General features: G+C 27.7%; 1 protein-coding gene across 1 annotated transcript; it reads left to right on the top strand.

The window, feature by feature from the left end:
- The first annotated feature begins 1082 nt into the window (after positions 1-1082).
- Positions 1083-6039, top strand: LOC111290537 (peroxisomal membrane protein PEX14-like). Its single transcript, XM_089768315.1, has 13 exons — positions 1083-1200; positions 1321-1393; positions 1718-1956; positions 2045-2084; positions 2180-2370; positions 2584-2773; positions 2893-2982; positions 4036-4106; positions 4225-4267; positions 4362-4420; positions 4660-4704; positions 4787-4855; positions 5329-6039. The coding sequence occupies exons 2-13, from the start codon at positions 1330-1332 to the stop codon at positions 5821-5823; spliced, it is 1596 nt and encodes a 531-aa protein (XP_089624441.1). The 5' UTR covers positions 1083-1200; positions 1321-1329; the 3' UTR covers positions 5824-6039.
- The last annotated feature ends 11180 nt before the right edge of the window (positions 6040-17219 follow it).

Raw genomic sequence — 17219 nt, 5'->3', positions numbered from 1 at the left:
AAACCTAAATTTGAAATGACTCTAATCTAAAATTGATTCAAACGAAAGTTATTATAGCTTGAATTTAACACTAAAAATGTAAATTTTGATTACTCATTTTCATTTTATTTTAATTTAAAATCAAATCAAATTAAAGCAATTTAAATTCAAAATAATTTAAATTTGAAAAAAAAAATTGAATTTAAAATAATTTAAACTTGGAACAATATGAAATTTTTGCAAGCCAAACTTGAAATGCTCCAATTGTACCCCACTCATTAACCATCATTAGTATGTAGGTTAAAGGAGACTCTTGACTAAAAACCAATTAATTAAGGGTAAAATTGAAGAAAAAAAAAAGAAACAAATAGCAGGAGAATAGAAAAGTAAGGACGAATAAATCCATATCAAGAAGCGCATTGTCATTTTGATTTATTTTTCTTATCAGCCCTCGGACTTTGTTCTTGAAACTTAAATGTCAAGTACCTTGCCAACGAAGACAAGAGCCGGTCTAGAAGTGAATTTTCGATACAATGGTTTAGCGGGAAGAAAAATAACAAACGGCAACGGTATAAAACCTGCGTCGCCTGCTAGACCCCAAAAATAATCGTAATTCGATATCAAATTGAGTTGAAATTAAATGAAATATTTTCAAAATTCCAATCAAACACGCTGTTATTCTACTAGTCTTGTTAAACCCAAGTGCTTTTGTGGAGGAATACGGTGGTCCAATGTACTTTGGGTTGGTTTTCTTCTGCGGTGGAAGCCTAGCCGAAGGTTAGTCGTTGTGCAATTGTACGATTTTGATCTTAATCCCACCGTGGTGAGGGTATGGCAACGGCCCTAACTTGTTGGGTTGGAGCTGAGTAATAGCCTTTGTTTCAACAGATGAGCCGATCGGACTCTCTCTCTAATAGCACCCAGGTTGGGTACCTTTCTTTATCCTTGACCCATAAGTAAAAGCCCATAATAAAATATTACTAGATTTTGCCGAAAAAGAAAGCCCAATCCAAGAAAACGAAGGCAGTGAAAAATCGTACTGTTTTTATTCGTTCCAAAATTTTAGCCTTTTTACTTCCCCACTCATCAACAACGTGGAAGATGAGCTTTGAGCTTGAGATTGGGATTGAATAAATAAATGATCAGAAGATTATAGCAGCAGCAAAGCAAGATCCTCTTCTTCTGACTCTTTACCTTTTCATCATCTGTCGTCAGCAACCCGTAAGCCTTTTTTTTCTCGATCAAATTTGTTTCCCCAACTTCAAGTCTTCGCCTTCTTTCTTTGTCTTTTGATTTTGCTCTCTTTTATATATTCACAAACTTTTTCTCTTTCCAACTCAGTGAGCCGCTATGGCGACGACTAAGTGCCCTGCTCCTCCAAATTCCAACCAAGATAAACCCCAAACAACTTCAGGTCTGATTTCCCTTTTCTCTCTATTTTTCTTTTTTTATTCTTATCAATTTTCTTTGTTATTGTATAGTTTGTAAGCTTTATAACTTTGACATTCTATTAACACAGAATTAAAAACCCAAATTTGTATATGAATTTCCTTATTTAAAGCTGACTTATCTGCTGTGTTATAAGAAAAAGAGAGTCATGGCTTTAGATACATGTTAGAAATTGGAAGCAATTAAAAGGGAAAAAAATTGGTATATGTAAGGATAAATAAATAAATAATTCTAATTTGTTTTCCAAAAAAAAAAGAGTAATTCTAATTTTAGAAACCCATTTCTGCAGAGGTTGTTCAACAGGCAAATGAGGTTCAACAAGATTTTAGGCCAGAGGCTAATAAACAGAATGATCCAGCATCTGTGTTTGTGAACTCTGAACCAATAAGAGAGGACCAAATTTTGAATGCTGTCAAATTTCTTTCACATCCCAAAGTTAGGGGTTCTCCTGTTATTTATAGAAGATCCTTTCTCGAGAGAAAAGGCCTTACAAAAGAGGAGATAGATGAAGCTTTCCGACGTGTGCCTGTAATATAATTGTTTTATTATGGCTCATTATCTTGACATTTTAATTCTGTTTATATGTGTTTATGAAGCATTCATTGATTCTTAACAGGACCCACCTCCTAGTTCACAGCCACCTAGTTTGAATCAAGGTAATTCCTTGTACTAGTTAAGTGGGAGTCAAACTTTTTTTTCCTTATCCTTGCATCACTAATGCTGCTTTGTTACCGTATCAAAATGCAATCAGATGGGCAAGTGAAGTCTTCATCTAACGTTCAAGCTCAAGCCACAATGCAAACTCCCCAGCCTGTGGCAGCTGCTCCTCCTGGTAATGCATCTGTAGGGACACTTGCACGATCACAGTTTCATTGGTATCATGTTGTTTTTGCGGTAGGTTTACTGGCAGCTTCAGGAGCTGGCACAGCTGTATTGATCAAGGTATCAACATCTTCTATTGTTTTATTACCCAAAAGAATACATTTACTATCATTTCGTATTTAGTAAGGTATGTTAGATGTTAGTGCCTAGCCTAATTTAATATTCCATTGCCATGACTTCAAGCAGCTTATATCCAGCTTCAAGTGCAATTTCATAATCTAGGTTTTTCTCATAGTTATCTTTCATGGTCTGATAACTTCTCTTTTGTGTTAGAATGCTATTATCCCAAGGTTGAAATCTTGGATACGTAAAGTTGTGTTGGAAGAAGAAAATGACCATGCAAAGAAAAGTGATGCAAAACCAAGTTTGTTAGAAGAGGCAGCAGCTGCAGCAAAAGCTGCTGCGGCTGCAGCTGCTGATGTTACAAAAACAAGCCAGGAAATGTTAAACTCCAAAAATGAAGGTGGAATTCTAGTGGCCTTTTTTTCGCTGAGTAGTTTGATTATGTTTTGTTGGTCTTTTTGTTTTATTTCTTGATTAATTATCTTCTTGATTTACTGAACCCGGTTTGATCCTTGTCAGAGAGAAGGCGCTTTGAGAAATTTATGAATCTGATAGATGTTCAAGTACAAGAAATGAAGTCGATGAGTAATGCCATAAGGAAATTGGAAGGTATGTAGATGTTAATTTTTAGTCTAGCTGGATCTTATGAAATATTCATGGACTTGGGTTCGTGATCTTTTCCTATTGTGTCCTTGCTTATATCTGAATTGTTGCATGCTAAACAAATGGTTCATAAATAAATGAATGATAGCTAAAGAAAATAATGTTTTGTTCAGGTTGCTACTATGACCTTAGTTAATAAACAACCTGCTGGAAATTAATTTAGCTGTGGATATTGATACCTTTCCTCTAGAGCATTCTCTTAAATTTCTGGCACACACAAGTTTCTGAACTCATGATAGACGAGAAGATGATATGATAAATACATTCTTTTTTTCTTTTTTAAGTCTGTTTTTCTCCAAATAACAAGAGCTTTGTACTTTCTTTATGCTCCTACTGTTAATGGGTGCTTTAAGTTTAAGTTTAGCTATCTTACCAAGAGATTTTGACCTCAAAACACTAGAACTTTATATTGTGAAAATGTGAATTGAAAAAATTGTTAGCTTAAAGGCTTTCTAAGTTGAAATTGGGTTTTCTGCAATCTAATTCTCTCCTCAAAGCGTCAGCTTTTCTTGGTTTTCAGGATTGGACATCTAGGCTGTAACAGGGCACATGGTCCTCAGTGCTTTTAAATTTTAATTATGTGCATAAAAGTCCAATTCTATGATTATTGGGTGAACATGAGAGAAAAGATGTAAGGAACCCAAAAGAATAGCAAGGGTTTTTTTGGAAGATACAGCCTGGAAGAAGAGTTCTCTTCTTCTTTTTGCTAGCTCAATACTCAGCAAACTGTTTTCTTGTATTCTTGACACTTGGTAGGAGCCCTCATAATAATGATTTATTATACTGACTTTGGTTGGCATTTGATAACTTCCAAAATGCCATTTTGTGTCAATGGTTCTGCTTGCTTACTGCTCTGGGGGCACCTCCTGAAATTAATTATAATGGCTTTATTGTCTTTCTGTGCCTGAATGTAATTTAGATTTCGTTGTAAGACATCCCAATGGTGGTTGGCTAGTTGTTTTAGTTCATTACTAATTTTCTTATTTGTCTAACCATTAGGACAAGCTAATAGCTCTGGTAGAACATTCATTGATCATGAAGGTCATAGAGTATCAGCCTCAAGTACAAAGGTATGCTGAAACTGAATGTTAACTCTGGATGCTTCATTTCTGCACTGGAAAATAAATTCCCTGATCCCAGTTTGAGTTGTGCAAGATGATTTTTACTAAATAAAAAATGGCTTTACAGCAATCCTATGCAAATGGCAAGGCGGATGCTGATGCGCGCTCAGGTAATTTTCCTGTGATTAATATTCTGGGAGTTAGTTGTGTAGTCTGTCAAACAGTTTGAATTCATGTATTATGTTACTATGATTTTCTATGCAGTGAGATCCTCATCACCACCTACATCTGCGGAACCACCTCACCCAAAGTCATATATGGAGGTAGTAATTCTCTTTATCTTTTTGCTACTTAGACATCCTTAAAATACTAACTATAATAAATGTTCCACTGTACTGCTTAATTAATTTACTTGCCATCCTTAATTCACTTAGACCAAGCTGTGACCGAGTATCACTATTTAATATTGGTGGTCTTACAATCCATTTATAACAGTTCCAAACCATATTTTGGATAGGTTTTGAAGACATTTTGCTAATTGATGCTTGTAATTATGTTGCAGATTATGGCAATGATCCAAAGAGGGGAGAAACCTTCAAATATCAGAGTAATCCGGTTCACATAGAAATGTTGATATTGGCTTGTTTACTGCATCGATGGTAACTTCATCATTTCTGATTCATATGCAGGAAGTTAATGATATGCCTCCCAACCCTAACCAACAACCTTCAAATCCTCGCATAGCACCAAGAACTAAGGTGTGTTTTAGAGTTTTTCCATAATCTTGGATCATTTTCCCTTGCATTGTATTCTTATAGACTACTAGGATTCCAATTCAATATGGTTAACTAAACATCTATTAAAAGTGGGATATTTTGATTATTATATTTGAAGAGTTTGTCTGTCACTTATCTGGGGCGATAATCAATCTATTTACCAATCAGTTACTGATATCATGTTTGGACAAAAAGGGTAGCCCTCTGCATCAGGTTTCTGCATCTCATGGTGTGGGGAGAGTCAATCTTAGGAAACCAAAATTAAATCTTTACCACCATGTTTTTCTTTTGGATGATTTTCAAGTTTCCACTGGGTGTATGCCATTAGAATGTTAGAATCCTTGAAAATATGGGTAGTTCTTTTGTGCTGAGAAATATGACTAGTCAAAGGTAGTGTCAACCTGCCTTTAATTTGCTCAAATCTGACTACAATTTTTTTTCTTAAAAATGGGTAGCCTTGGGAGGCCCAAAATGGCTCCAGCCAGGTACTCCAGTCTCAAGTAAGTGCTGAAGGCTTGAATCAAAAAGTACAAGGCAATGGGTTAAACTATCTGGATGATGATGAGGACTCAACGCCTTGGTGGCAACGGAAAAATGTCAGAATCACAGAGATTGAAAATGAAGACGAACTTAAGGCTGGAGCTTATGGGATGAAAACCAATGAACAACCAGTTCAACGTACATGGGTTCCTCCTCAGCCACCACCTGTGGCAATGCCTGAAGCAGCTGAAGCCATTCGACGGCTAAAATCATCAGCTCTTAAAGAAACTGGTGCACAAGAACAATTAACTGATGAACAGTCAGTGGCTCGACCCTCAGAGGTAACTGATGAATTACAAAAGATCACAAAAATATCTGAGTCAGCAGTTGCAATGGAGTTGAATGGGGGTTTTTCGGGTGTAAAGTCCACTGAGATACAAGAACAAGAACACAGCTTTGAAGGGAACTGAAGCCGGATTCACTCTCCAGGGTGAGCTTGATCTAAGGTTTACGGATGCATATGTTTAAAAAAGATAGAAAGCAGCCAAGATTATTTTTTTGTCAACATCTAAACTATTGTGCCCTAAAATTGAGCATCGCCGCGGTATATGCAGACCTTTCTAATCATTACAAGTACAGTATGTAGACTAATAATAATAATAATAATAACAATGCATTGGCCTCAATTTTGTTTCAAAGTATCATCTTTGAGTCATTCAGTTCCAAAATCTGGTTACCATTGATGAAGAAACATCATGTTAGTAAATGGCTATCCTGCCTGGCCCTATAATTGATTGAAACTTTCGTTTGCATGGATATGTCAAAAAATTTAAGAGTTTTAGTATACTCTGAAGAATTAGCGTATGATTGTCATGTTTTTTGTCCTATGACAATAGCCACCCCACAAACTCTACCAAGTCATCCTTTTCGAACCAATCATGCACTGGTTTATGTTCACGGTCCTTTGTTATAGTTTAGATTGATTTGTAAGATTATCTGTTTTATCGTTTTTTATATTAATTTATAATGTATTATTTATTTTGATTAATTAAATTTTATAATTTTATCTAATAAAAAATTATTAATTAAAAGTAGTATAAATATTTATATTTTAAAATAAATTTTAATATATAATAAATGTGAGATTCATAATTTTTTTTTGAGATCATAATATTCTTCCCCTCCACCGATAGTTTACCATCATTAGTGGCACATTGCTAATGCTTAAAATTAATTATGATATCAAATATTATGATTTATATTAATTTATAAAAATTTATCTATTTTGATTTATTAAATTTAAAAGTTTTATTTTATAAAAAATACCTTCAAAGTAAAGTGACAAGAGCATTTATATTTTAAAATTAATTTTAATATAAGAAGATTCATTATTTTTCTAAGCTCATAGCACCGACATTAATATTATATATTTTGTACTACCACGCATTAAAAGTAGGGTGATGGAAACGAGATCCTTTGCTTTTGGATAAATGCTGAAAATAGAGTTGCTTGCACTAACCGACCTATACCTATAAATAAATCAGAGGGCAACACGTGTTTATCGCCACTAAATTACTACCCTTCTCTTGGTTTTGTTTCGTTGCGTGTTGCATTTCTCTTTTGTATCCTGTTTTTGGCATGGACCTAGTGCGAATCCAGAGACAGACAGGTGTCATGGCCACCAGAAAAAAACTAATACCTTTATAGCACCGGTCTCATCAATTAATTCATTAAATTAAAGCTATTCCCAACATATATTTGAAATTTTGGAGCTCAATTTTTGAGACATAGAATGGGGCATTAAAGTTGTTTTGAGGGATAATTGTGATCACGGATTTATCTGTTGGGGTTAAATTTAATTTTTATTCATATGTTTAGGGTTAATTAAGTCAGGATGATGGCAAAGCTTTTTTATTTTTGGACCGTCAGTTTGGGTTTAAAAAGTTATAAAGAAAATGAAAATAAATGAAAAATAAAATAAGAATAAAAGTGAGATTTTTTATTTTTTTCTCTTTTTAATTATTTTTCATTTTTAGAATACTTTTCATAAAAAAAATTAAAAAACTGTAAAATATTAATAACAATATAATAGTAATCATGTGATTACGACAAAAGAATACAATCCTTGTTATAAATTTCGGTGTTCAATTGATTACCACATGGCATTTTTTTCAAAGGAAAGAAAAGAATTTAAATATGAAAGCTTATTTATTATTTATAACAAAATAATAATACTAATGATAAATATAAATAAACAAAAATATAACAACTAGAAACAAAAATTAAATTAAAATAAAAATTTATAATTGTGGTACCTTTTTTCTTTTATTCTTTCTTTTGTTTTAGTTATTTTTACAAACGTTATAATTTATAACAAATTAAAAAATTATACATTTAATGAAATAATTAATAAAAATACAATACTTATAACATAACATGAAATAAACAAAGAAATGTAATCATATCATATAAAGTACTATATCTATTTTTTAATTTTATTATTTTTATAATATTTTGCTTTATTTTTATTATTTTATATTAAATAATTATAAATATATTTAAAACAATAAAAAGTTTGCAATCCACCTAAGCGAAGCCGAGTGTAATTCTCGTCAAATATAATATTGAATCCCCTCTTTCATTGAATTTATTATTTAACCTCCCTTCTTCATTTACCTAATTTTGCCTACGCATGGATCTAATTGAGACCGGTACGTCTTAATCAAAGAATTTTGGATTTCGTAGACTTATATTGAAGCATGTAAAATATAATATAAAATTATATAAATAATGTTAATTATATTTTCCTAAATTTAGTAAAATATATATATGTATTATTTAGAAAGAAAATGAAAAATTAAGGTTTAGTAAAACTTAGGCTTGACTTGTTTTTAAGATGATTGAAATTTGAAATCCAAAGTTGGAAGTTTATTTCTTCCTTACCCCTCTTTTTAAGCAATATTGTTGGTGAGATCTCCAAACTTCGATGCTTGATCCGGCTTTGGGCGATGACCTGTTTTTAAATGCAAAAAAAAATTATAGATAGATCAGTTTGTCAAATTCGTTGCAGCTCAATTTGCGGAAATGTGAGCATCTTCTGGTTTTAATAAATTTGGATATATATTTTTAGATAAATATTTTTTATTTTAAATTTTGATTTCTATATATTTGTGAAGAAAGTTTGATCTTGTTAGGCAAAAAAAAAAAAAAAAAATTAAGTCTCAATTTGGTTGATACTGTTCCTAAATACCAATTTAAAATAATTGATGTGCTTAAAATAGAATCATGAATTTTATCATTTAAGGGAATTAAACATATTTCAAGTATAACTTTTTTAAAAAAATTTTAATTTTTTTGTATTTAAAATTTAAAAATATTTTTAATTTTTGTTATTTTTATAAAAATAAAAAGCATTAATTAAGAGTTTTTTTAGATAGATCTTTTCTTGCGGATGTAAGAAAGGGAGCGTGTTTCACATGCATCGTGTTTTCACGTGTAATTACACAAGGTGAACTGGTATACAATTCGGAGGACGAAAGAAAAAGAAAGAAAATAAATTTGGTTTATATTAGAATTAGTTCTCAACAGCGTTTGGCACGCCTATTATGATTTTCTTATTATTAAATAAAAAGAAACATTTAATATGTGTGTAGTGGATGGACATACCAAGTTACCAACAGCACTAATTACATATGATGGCCAAAGATACGGAAGAAAGGTCGATCAGGTAATTCATATAATTATGTCATTTAAAACATTTTAATAATGTATATATTTATATAATATTTTATGAAAAAATTATACGTTAAAATTTATAAAAATATAAAAAACATGAAATATGTTTTTTTAATTTTTGTTAAATTCATATAATTTTTGTAATAATTTTAATTTATATATTTTTTATTTTTTATATTATATTTTAAATTATTAAATCGTAAAGAAAAGGAATTCCACATAAATTTAAGAAAGTTGATGAGAATGGTGGCAAAAAGAAGAAATTCATCATTAACTTTGTTATATTTTACTGAAATCTAACAAAAATCTCATACTTACAAAAAAATTTTCTTAAAAATCGACAAAAAAAAAAGCACAACATTAGGAAAATGTTTGTCTCAAGAAAGTTGCTTTTGAAGGAGATGCTTATGTATAAAAAGACAAACGGCTAGGAATATTTAGTTACTATATATTTCCCCGTTTTGAATAAGAAAACAAGTTAGATTATCATTATAAGACAGAGACTGTTATTTTCATCTCAACCCCACTTCTATACCTTACTTAATATTAATGTTTTCAACTAAAGAATTATACATTTCAATACGTTGAACTTGTTAATCATTGATATTAAAATTTTCCATGATAAAAAGACATGGTTTGTTTTTAATTTTTCTAAGCTGGAATATGCGCAAAGTTTTGGCATTTATATAGAAAGCAAGATCAAGGAATCTAATACTGTTGATCAAGCTCCAAATGCTTTGCAATTTGTGCTCCACCAGCAAACTAAGGCCAACTTCATGAAATGGAGCATCTTCGGTTTTCACAACTATTCAAGATCCTTTTCTTAATATATTGTTTCAATTGAAAACAACTGCACATTTAATTATAAGCTTCACTTTTTACATAAAAAGAGAAGCTTTATGTTAAAAAAAAAAAAAAAAAAAAAAAAGCTTTTACAAAAGTCCATTTAATCACAAGATTATATTTAAAAGTTAAAGTTTTCAAAAATTGAACATTAATTAATGAAACTATCAATTTAACCATTCTATCACAATAAATTTTAACATTATTTTATGAAGAGACCACAAAACTTACTGCTAAAAGTTTTTTTATATAAAAGCAACAGTCGTTTTTAGTGTCAACACAAAAGCTATAGCTAAATTATTGTTTCTTCTTTTCATCGATGCAAACCAAATCTCAGCTTTTAGCATATTTTTTATTCTATGTTATATGTGAAAATTAAATTAGCATAAGCTTCTGTTTGGTAGAAATTAAGAAAGAAGAAAAAATTTTAATTTAATAATTGAGTTATAAAATAGCACATCTATATTCCATATATTAAAAATTATCCCCTAAAAATTAAATGCTGAGCACCTGTATAATATTATAAAATATTTATTTTAGCCTTTAATTAATCGGCATAAATATTACAATTACAGCCAATAATAATCAACAGCTAGAAGAACCAATACAAATGAGGCATTAAAAAGGGATTATGACAATATAGGTTTTCAAAGGTTTTGTGCATTTTAACAGTTTCTGTTTGGGATTTCTAATCCAAAATCATATCATATATTTATATATTGGGCATTTTAACAGTTTCTGTTTGGGATTTCTAATCCAAAATCATATCATATATTTATATATTAAAAACTTTTTTAAGACATTTGGTTTGAAAGAATCTAAATTTTTTCTTAGAATCTGTACCTTGTGAGAATATGTAAGATTTTTGAGATAATCTTAAATTTTCAATGGTACCTAAAAGTTTTAGAATTAGAAATCTTTTTTTTTTTTTTTTTGTGATTTTTTAAGATTTCATGATGAAAGTAACTTTTGTCCCATATTTTACCTGAATAAAAATATTATTTTTATTTTATTTTTTTGAAAATTAATGTATAGTAAAACTATTTTTTTACAAATATTAAATATTGTATTTGTTAAAAACAAATGCAGTAATTAATTACTTTTCGCTAAAAAATTTTTTAATTGAGTTATCAAAACCATAGTTTTTTTTTTTTTGTTAATTGAATAATATTAATTATTGTGTTTATTTTAATAAAAACGTTAATATCTACTTTTTTTTATTTTAACATTACAATACTGTGTATATATATTCTATAATGCAATAATAATAATTATTATTATTATTTATTATGTTTATTTTAATAAAAATACAATATTGGATAATCTTTTAAATTTTATCATTTTTGCCACGCGTTTCACAGCTTTAAAATGCAATAATTATACTTATTTACTGCATTTCCATTCAAAAAGACACAATATTTGATAGAATGCTTGATTACCATGCATGTAGTTAACTTCAAACTTTAAAGTAGCTTTAAAGTTTTACCTTTTAAAGGCTGCCTTCTTGTTTGAAACGAGGCTTGATTACCATGCGGTGTATTCATCTTCAAACTTCAAAGTGGCTTTAAAGTTTTACCTTTTAAAGGCTGCCTTAATGAGATGTCTCGGCCATAGCTAATTAGATTTAGTTTGCGTTTTTCAAAGGTAAAACTTCTCCTTTTTAGTCGGTTTTAAAGGCAGCAAAGCCACTTTAAATGTTGAAAATAAGGGTTGAGGGCCATCGGGTTGAGTTGAGCATTTCCCTTACAACCTTCTTAATTGATTCTTTTAATATGACATCTTTATTTTAATTTTAATGAATTAATTAATTATTGTGTTTTTTTTAAATGTAGTAATTGATAATTGTTATTGTTCTAAAACAATCAATTACTATGTTACTTCATTTTATAATGCAATAATTGATAATTTTAAATTTAATCAAATGATAAATTATTATGTTTCTTTGTTTGAAAATGCAATAATTAATAAATTTAATTATTTTAAAACAACCAATTACTGTATTACTTTATTTTATAATTCAATAATTGATAATTTTAATTTTAATCAAATGATCAATTATTTGTGTTTCTTTGTTTTAAAAGGTAATAATTGATAAATGTAATTATTTTAAAACAATTAAATGTTGTGTTATTTTATTTTATAACACAATAATTGATAATAGTAATTTTAATCAAATGATCAATTTTTGTGTTGCTTTGTTTTATAACTCAATAATTGATCATTGTAATTTTTTGCAAACAATCAATTATTGTGTTAATTTGTTTTACAATATATTAAGAGATCATTGACACTGCATTATTTGTCCATTATTTTATTAAATAATTAATGTGTTTGTTATGTAAGGAATAACATTATAGTAAAAATATAAGACAAGCAATCTTAGATTCTCCCAAACTAAACACAAGAATTTAAAAATCGGATGCTATGAAAAATCACATTTTTCTCAGATTCACATTTTTTCATAAATCACATTTTTCTTTGAAATTTAAGATTTCACGAATCAAATATCCCCTAAGGATTAAACTTTTGACATATGTTCAATATTGTAAAATGATTATTTTACCCTTTAATCAATATCAATATTATAGCAAAAAAATTTTAATAAGCAGTAATTACACCCAATAATTGTCCATTATTTAATTGAATAATTAATGTGTTTGTTATGTAGGGAATGACATTATAATAAAAATATAAGATTAAATAATCTCATATTCCTTTTAATTAAATACAAGAATCTAAAAATGGGATGCTATGAAAAATTACACTTTTTTTTAGATTTACACTTTTTTAAAGATCACATTTGTCTCTGAAATCTAAGATTTCATGAATCAAATGAGATTAAACTTTTGACATATGTTCAGTATTGTAAAATGATTATTTTACCCTTTAATCAATATAAATATTAAAATTCCACTAGCAAAAAAATTACAATAAGCAGTAATTACACCCAATAATTGGCAGCAAAAAAAATCAATAAAAGAAGGCATTAAAAAGGGATTATGGTAGTACAAATTTTCAAAGGTTTTGGGCATTTTTCAAACCAAAATCAAAAGAGAAATCATTAACGATCAATACTTTTCAAAAGAGCAACATAGCAAAGGGAAGAATTTAGCAAGACAAGAGCTAAGCAGTCAACAACTAGCAAACCAAGACTCAACAGACATAAGCAAGAAATAAAGAATCACAAAGACAATTTACAGAATAAACAAAGCATAAGCAAAAAATAAACCAATAGAGCAAAAAGGGAAAAGTTCTATTGAGTCTTTTTAATTTTGGGGTTCAAGTGCTTTCAAACAAAAATTAGGCAAAAACCAAGGACATAATTATAGGATATTGAAAAGAGGAAGTCATCATCAACAGTGGTAAATGCAGAGGCTCATGGCAAGGAGTAACCTTTGGCAAGTCTAAAATGGTGGAAATGGAAAGCGAAGGAAGGGGAAAAACATAGTAAGAAATGAGCCATTTGGAGTGATGAAGATAGACTTTTTTGGGGTTTGAAGCTACAAGCTTTTTAGCAAATCTAGGCTTAGGTTGTTTTTGAAGAAAACTAATCTCGATAATTGAACAAAAGGGTTAAAAGGAGTTTGGATATGAAATTTAGGATCAAATTGGCATTAGTGAACAGCAGTTGGCGACTATCAAGGGTTGTGTTTGTGATAGCATAACATCAATTTTTGGTTTATGAGATTTTTTGTTGTTGAAGCTTAAATGAGGTCAAAGAGAATAAGCTCAGAGAGAGAGAAAAAAAAAAGAGAAATTTTAAAAGAACATGTGATTTTTTGTATTTTATATTCAAATAAAACTATGTCGTTTTAAAGGTCGAATCCGCTTGTCGACACGCAGGTGTAAACCATTTTTTTAAAATTTTGTCATCTATGTTTTATTAATTTTGTTTTAGTTTTATTTATTTTGTTTTTATTTATATTATTTATTTATATTTATTTAATTTCTTAAAAAGTATTTTTTGAATTATTTAATAACATAAAAATAAAAATAGAATTAATTTTATAAAATTTTGAAAGTAGATGACAATTATTCCATTGGATGCTACTAGGATCTAGAGGCACGGTAGTTAATGTTGACACATTGCATCATTTTTTTTAAGTCAAAAGAAAGATATTAAAAATTACATGAAAATCAAATAAAAACAAAATATAAATTCAAATTTAAAACTGAAAAAATAAATAAAAAAGAAAATTAGAGATTTGGACTTTTTTTAATGTCCCAAATTTCATATTTAAAATTTTTAACAAACTCTAGAATGATTTTCATAAAAAAAAAATGCCTCCTAAAATAAGAAAAAGAAAATAAAAAATTTAAAATCAGATCTAAATTTTTTAAATTTCAAAAAATAATTTTCAAAAAATTTAAATAACATAAACCACTAGCAACAAATTCATAAACACAACTAACCATAAAAGAAAAATCCCAAAAAATCTTAAATTTGAATATTTTAGATATTTTTTATTTTAAAAAAATAAAAATTACCATAACAAGCAAAAACCACCTGTAACACAATCAACTAATAAACATTAAAAAGAAAAAAGAAAAAATAAAGAACTTAGATTTGAAAATTTTTTTAATATATTTTTATTTTTTTAAAAAGGAAAAAACAAAAATTATAGAATAAAAAACACAAAATCATACGATAATAACATGAAAAGAAACCACCGTCGACTGTGACTGATGCAAGTGGTAAGGTGGTGAAAGTTTTGGTTTTATATTTTAAAATTGTTTGGTAAAAAGTAAGAAAACGGAGTAAGGAAAAAGATAAAGCAAAAAAAAGGATAAAAAAAGACAATCATGGGTGACCCACAACATGATGATGGTGATCAAAGGCTGAGGCTTTGATAGGTTTGGAAAAAGGGTTGCAGCTAGAAAAAGAAAAAGATTTTTAGGGTTTTTTTAGTTTAGGTAAAGACCTCTAAATAGTATCATTTTGAGGTAAGAAAAAAACAGAGGAAATGGATTGAGTTAAATTTACACCCAATCGAGACTTTCTATTTTTGTCAAATAGTAGTGATCAGCCAAATAGACCTATGCTTAATTTAAAAAAAAAAAAAAACAAGGAGTTAGCCCATTTTAAAAATATAATTTTTTACCCTTTAATAGATTTAAAATTTTATGTATTTATATCATGTAAAATATTACTATTTATGTATTTATATCATGTTTTATATAAAAATTTTGTTATAATTCGTATCAACACGAAAATACAAAATATTTTTTTTTTGCTAAAATTTTAAATCATGTTATTTTCTTATCTTTTTTTCGTATCATCTTGGCATGTTCTAAATTGTTAGGTTAATCCTTTAATTTAATTTAGTTATTTTTAAAAAATTTTATTTGGTTATAATTTATTATATTTCATTAGGTCTTTTAATTTAAATTAAAAAAATATTAGATTGGCTAAATAAAAACGAAAAGTAACCAAAAAAATAACCATACTAAATTAGTTGTTGAAAATTCCTCAGTAATAGAAATTTTTAGGAAGTGTGTAACATTGTTTTACAAAAATAATTTGAAATGATGAAGAAATAAAATTGGAAGAGACCTAAGCATTATTCCAACACATTAGTTAATTTTAAAAATGAATAAAAAAAGGAATATAAAAAAAATAAAAACGAAACCTTTTTTTTTTAACTCAAAAATGAAACATATTAACTACGGTGAAGTATAAAAAAATAATTTTTAAAATGATACAAATAATGTGGTATAATTTTTTAAAATTAGAAATAAAAGTTTTTTTTTTTTAAATCTTAAGTTAGGAGACATTTCTAAAAGTTAATAAATACGCGTAGAAAGATTTTAAAAATATTTTGGTTGCTATTGAATAAATTGAGAAATAATCAACATAAAAATAATAAATAATAAATAAATAAAAATTATAAAACAATATATTTATTTTTCTATCATAACATATTGGTTTGTAAACCTACCATTAGATACAACTTTAAGAGTTATTACCAATATTTTATATTTATGTGCAATTGACCACCTAAATAAATCTATCATTTTAAAGAAGTTATAAGTTAACTAAAGGTCTCTAAAAGAATAAGTTTTGGACTGTATTTTATAAATAAATTTGAGAGTTTGTTTATGTATGGAGAATGTTAATAGTACCTCTATACGTCCATCTAAAGGACGATACCAATTTATCTTAAATTATCCTAAAAATCTTAGTTTAAATGGTCTTTTGTTTTAATAAATTTTGGTATTTAATATTGAAAATTATTTTAAAATTTTCTTCATTAATTTAGTAGAATTTTTAAAAATATTTTAAAACCTCAAGAGTATAAAAAAATCTTATTTACTTTCTTGAAAAGTCTCCATCATAAAAAATGGGTTAAATTAGTTATTTTATTTGTCTTTTCTTATTGAAAATATTTCTAAATTCTCCATCATTTTGGCCAAATTTTAAAATGTTTTCTTACCTAAATTTTTTTTAAAAATCGTCCGTTTTCGATTACTAAAAATTACATCCTCAGATTTATTCTTTATTTACATTTTTAATTTTTAAACTAAAAATAAATGTCAGTTATCTTTATTGAAATCTTATCTAAACTTTTTCACCCTTTAGGTTGAATTTAAAAAATTCCTCACCTAGAAAACTCTTAGGAAATCAACCAGTTGTGATTTTCCTATGATTTCAACCTTAAATAATTGGCATATACTTTCAAAAAAAAAAATTTATGAGTTATATTCTTTGATTTGATTTGAAAATGAATGCAATTATTTTTGTTGATATTTTATCTAAATTATTCCACCATTCAAATTAAATTAAAAAAAATTTTCACCTAAAAATTTTTTAAAGAATTGATAATTTGTAATTTCTAAAAATCTTATCATTGGATAATTACTATTTATTGCCAAAATTTTATAGATTATTATTATTATTATTATTATTATTATTATTATTATTATACTTTGAAAATAAAATACCAATTATTGTTATTGAAATTTTGTCTAATTTTTTTCTCAATTTGGGTCAATTTTAGTAAACAATCTTCCTCCTACAAATTTTTTAAAAAGTTATCTATTTGTTATTTCTAAGAATTTCATCTTTGGATAATTACCATTTATTTTTCAATATTTTGTTAAAGTTTTATTTTACCTTTATTTATTTTTATTTATTTTTATTAATCAAATTAATAATTTTACCTGATTCTAAAAATTCATTCTCTACATAAAATATGATAAAAATAACATAAAATAAACCAATTAAAATACAATAAATAAAAACAAACAACAAAAAAGGGTAAAACCTATAATATAGGATGGATTGGGT

The sequence above is a fragment of the Durio zibethinus genome, chromosome 11 (genome assembly GCF_047325235.1).
Source record: "Durio zibethinus cultivar Kanyao isolate XHJ-2024 chromosome 11, ASM4732523v1, whole genome shotgun sequence".
Classification (NCBI taxonomy): Eukaryota; Viridiplantae; Streptophyta; class Magnoliopsida; order Malvales; family Malvaceae; genus Durio; species Durio zibethinus.
The sequence above is the reverse complement of the archived record's forward strand: the minus strand, read 5'-3'. Positions and strand labels throughout refer to the sequence as shown.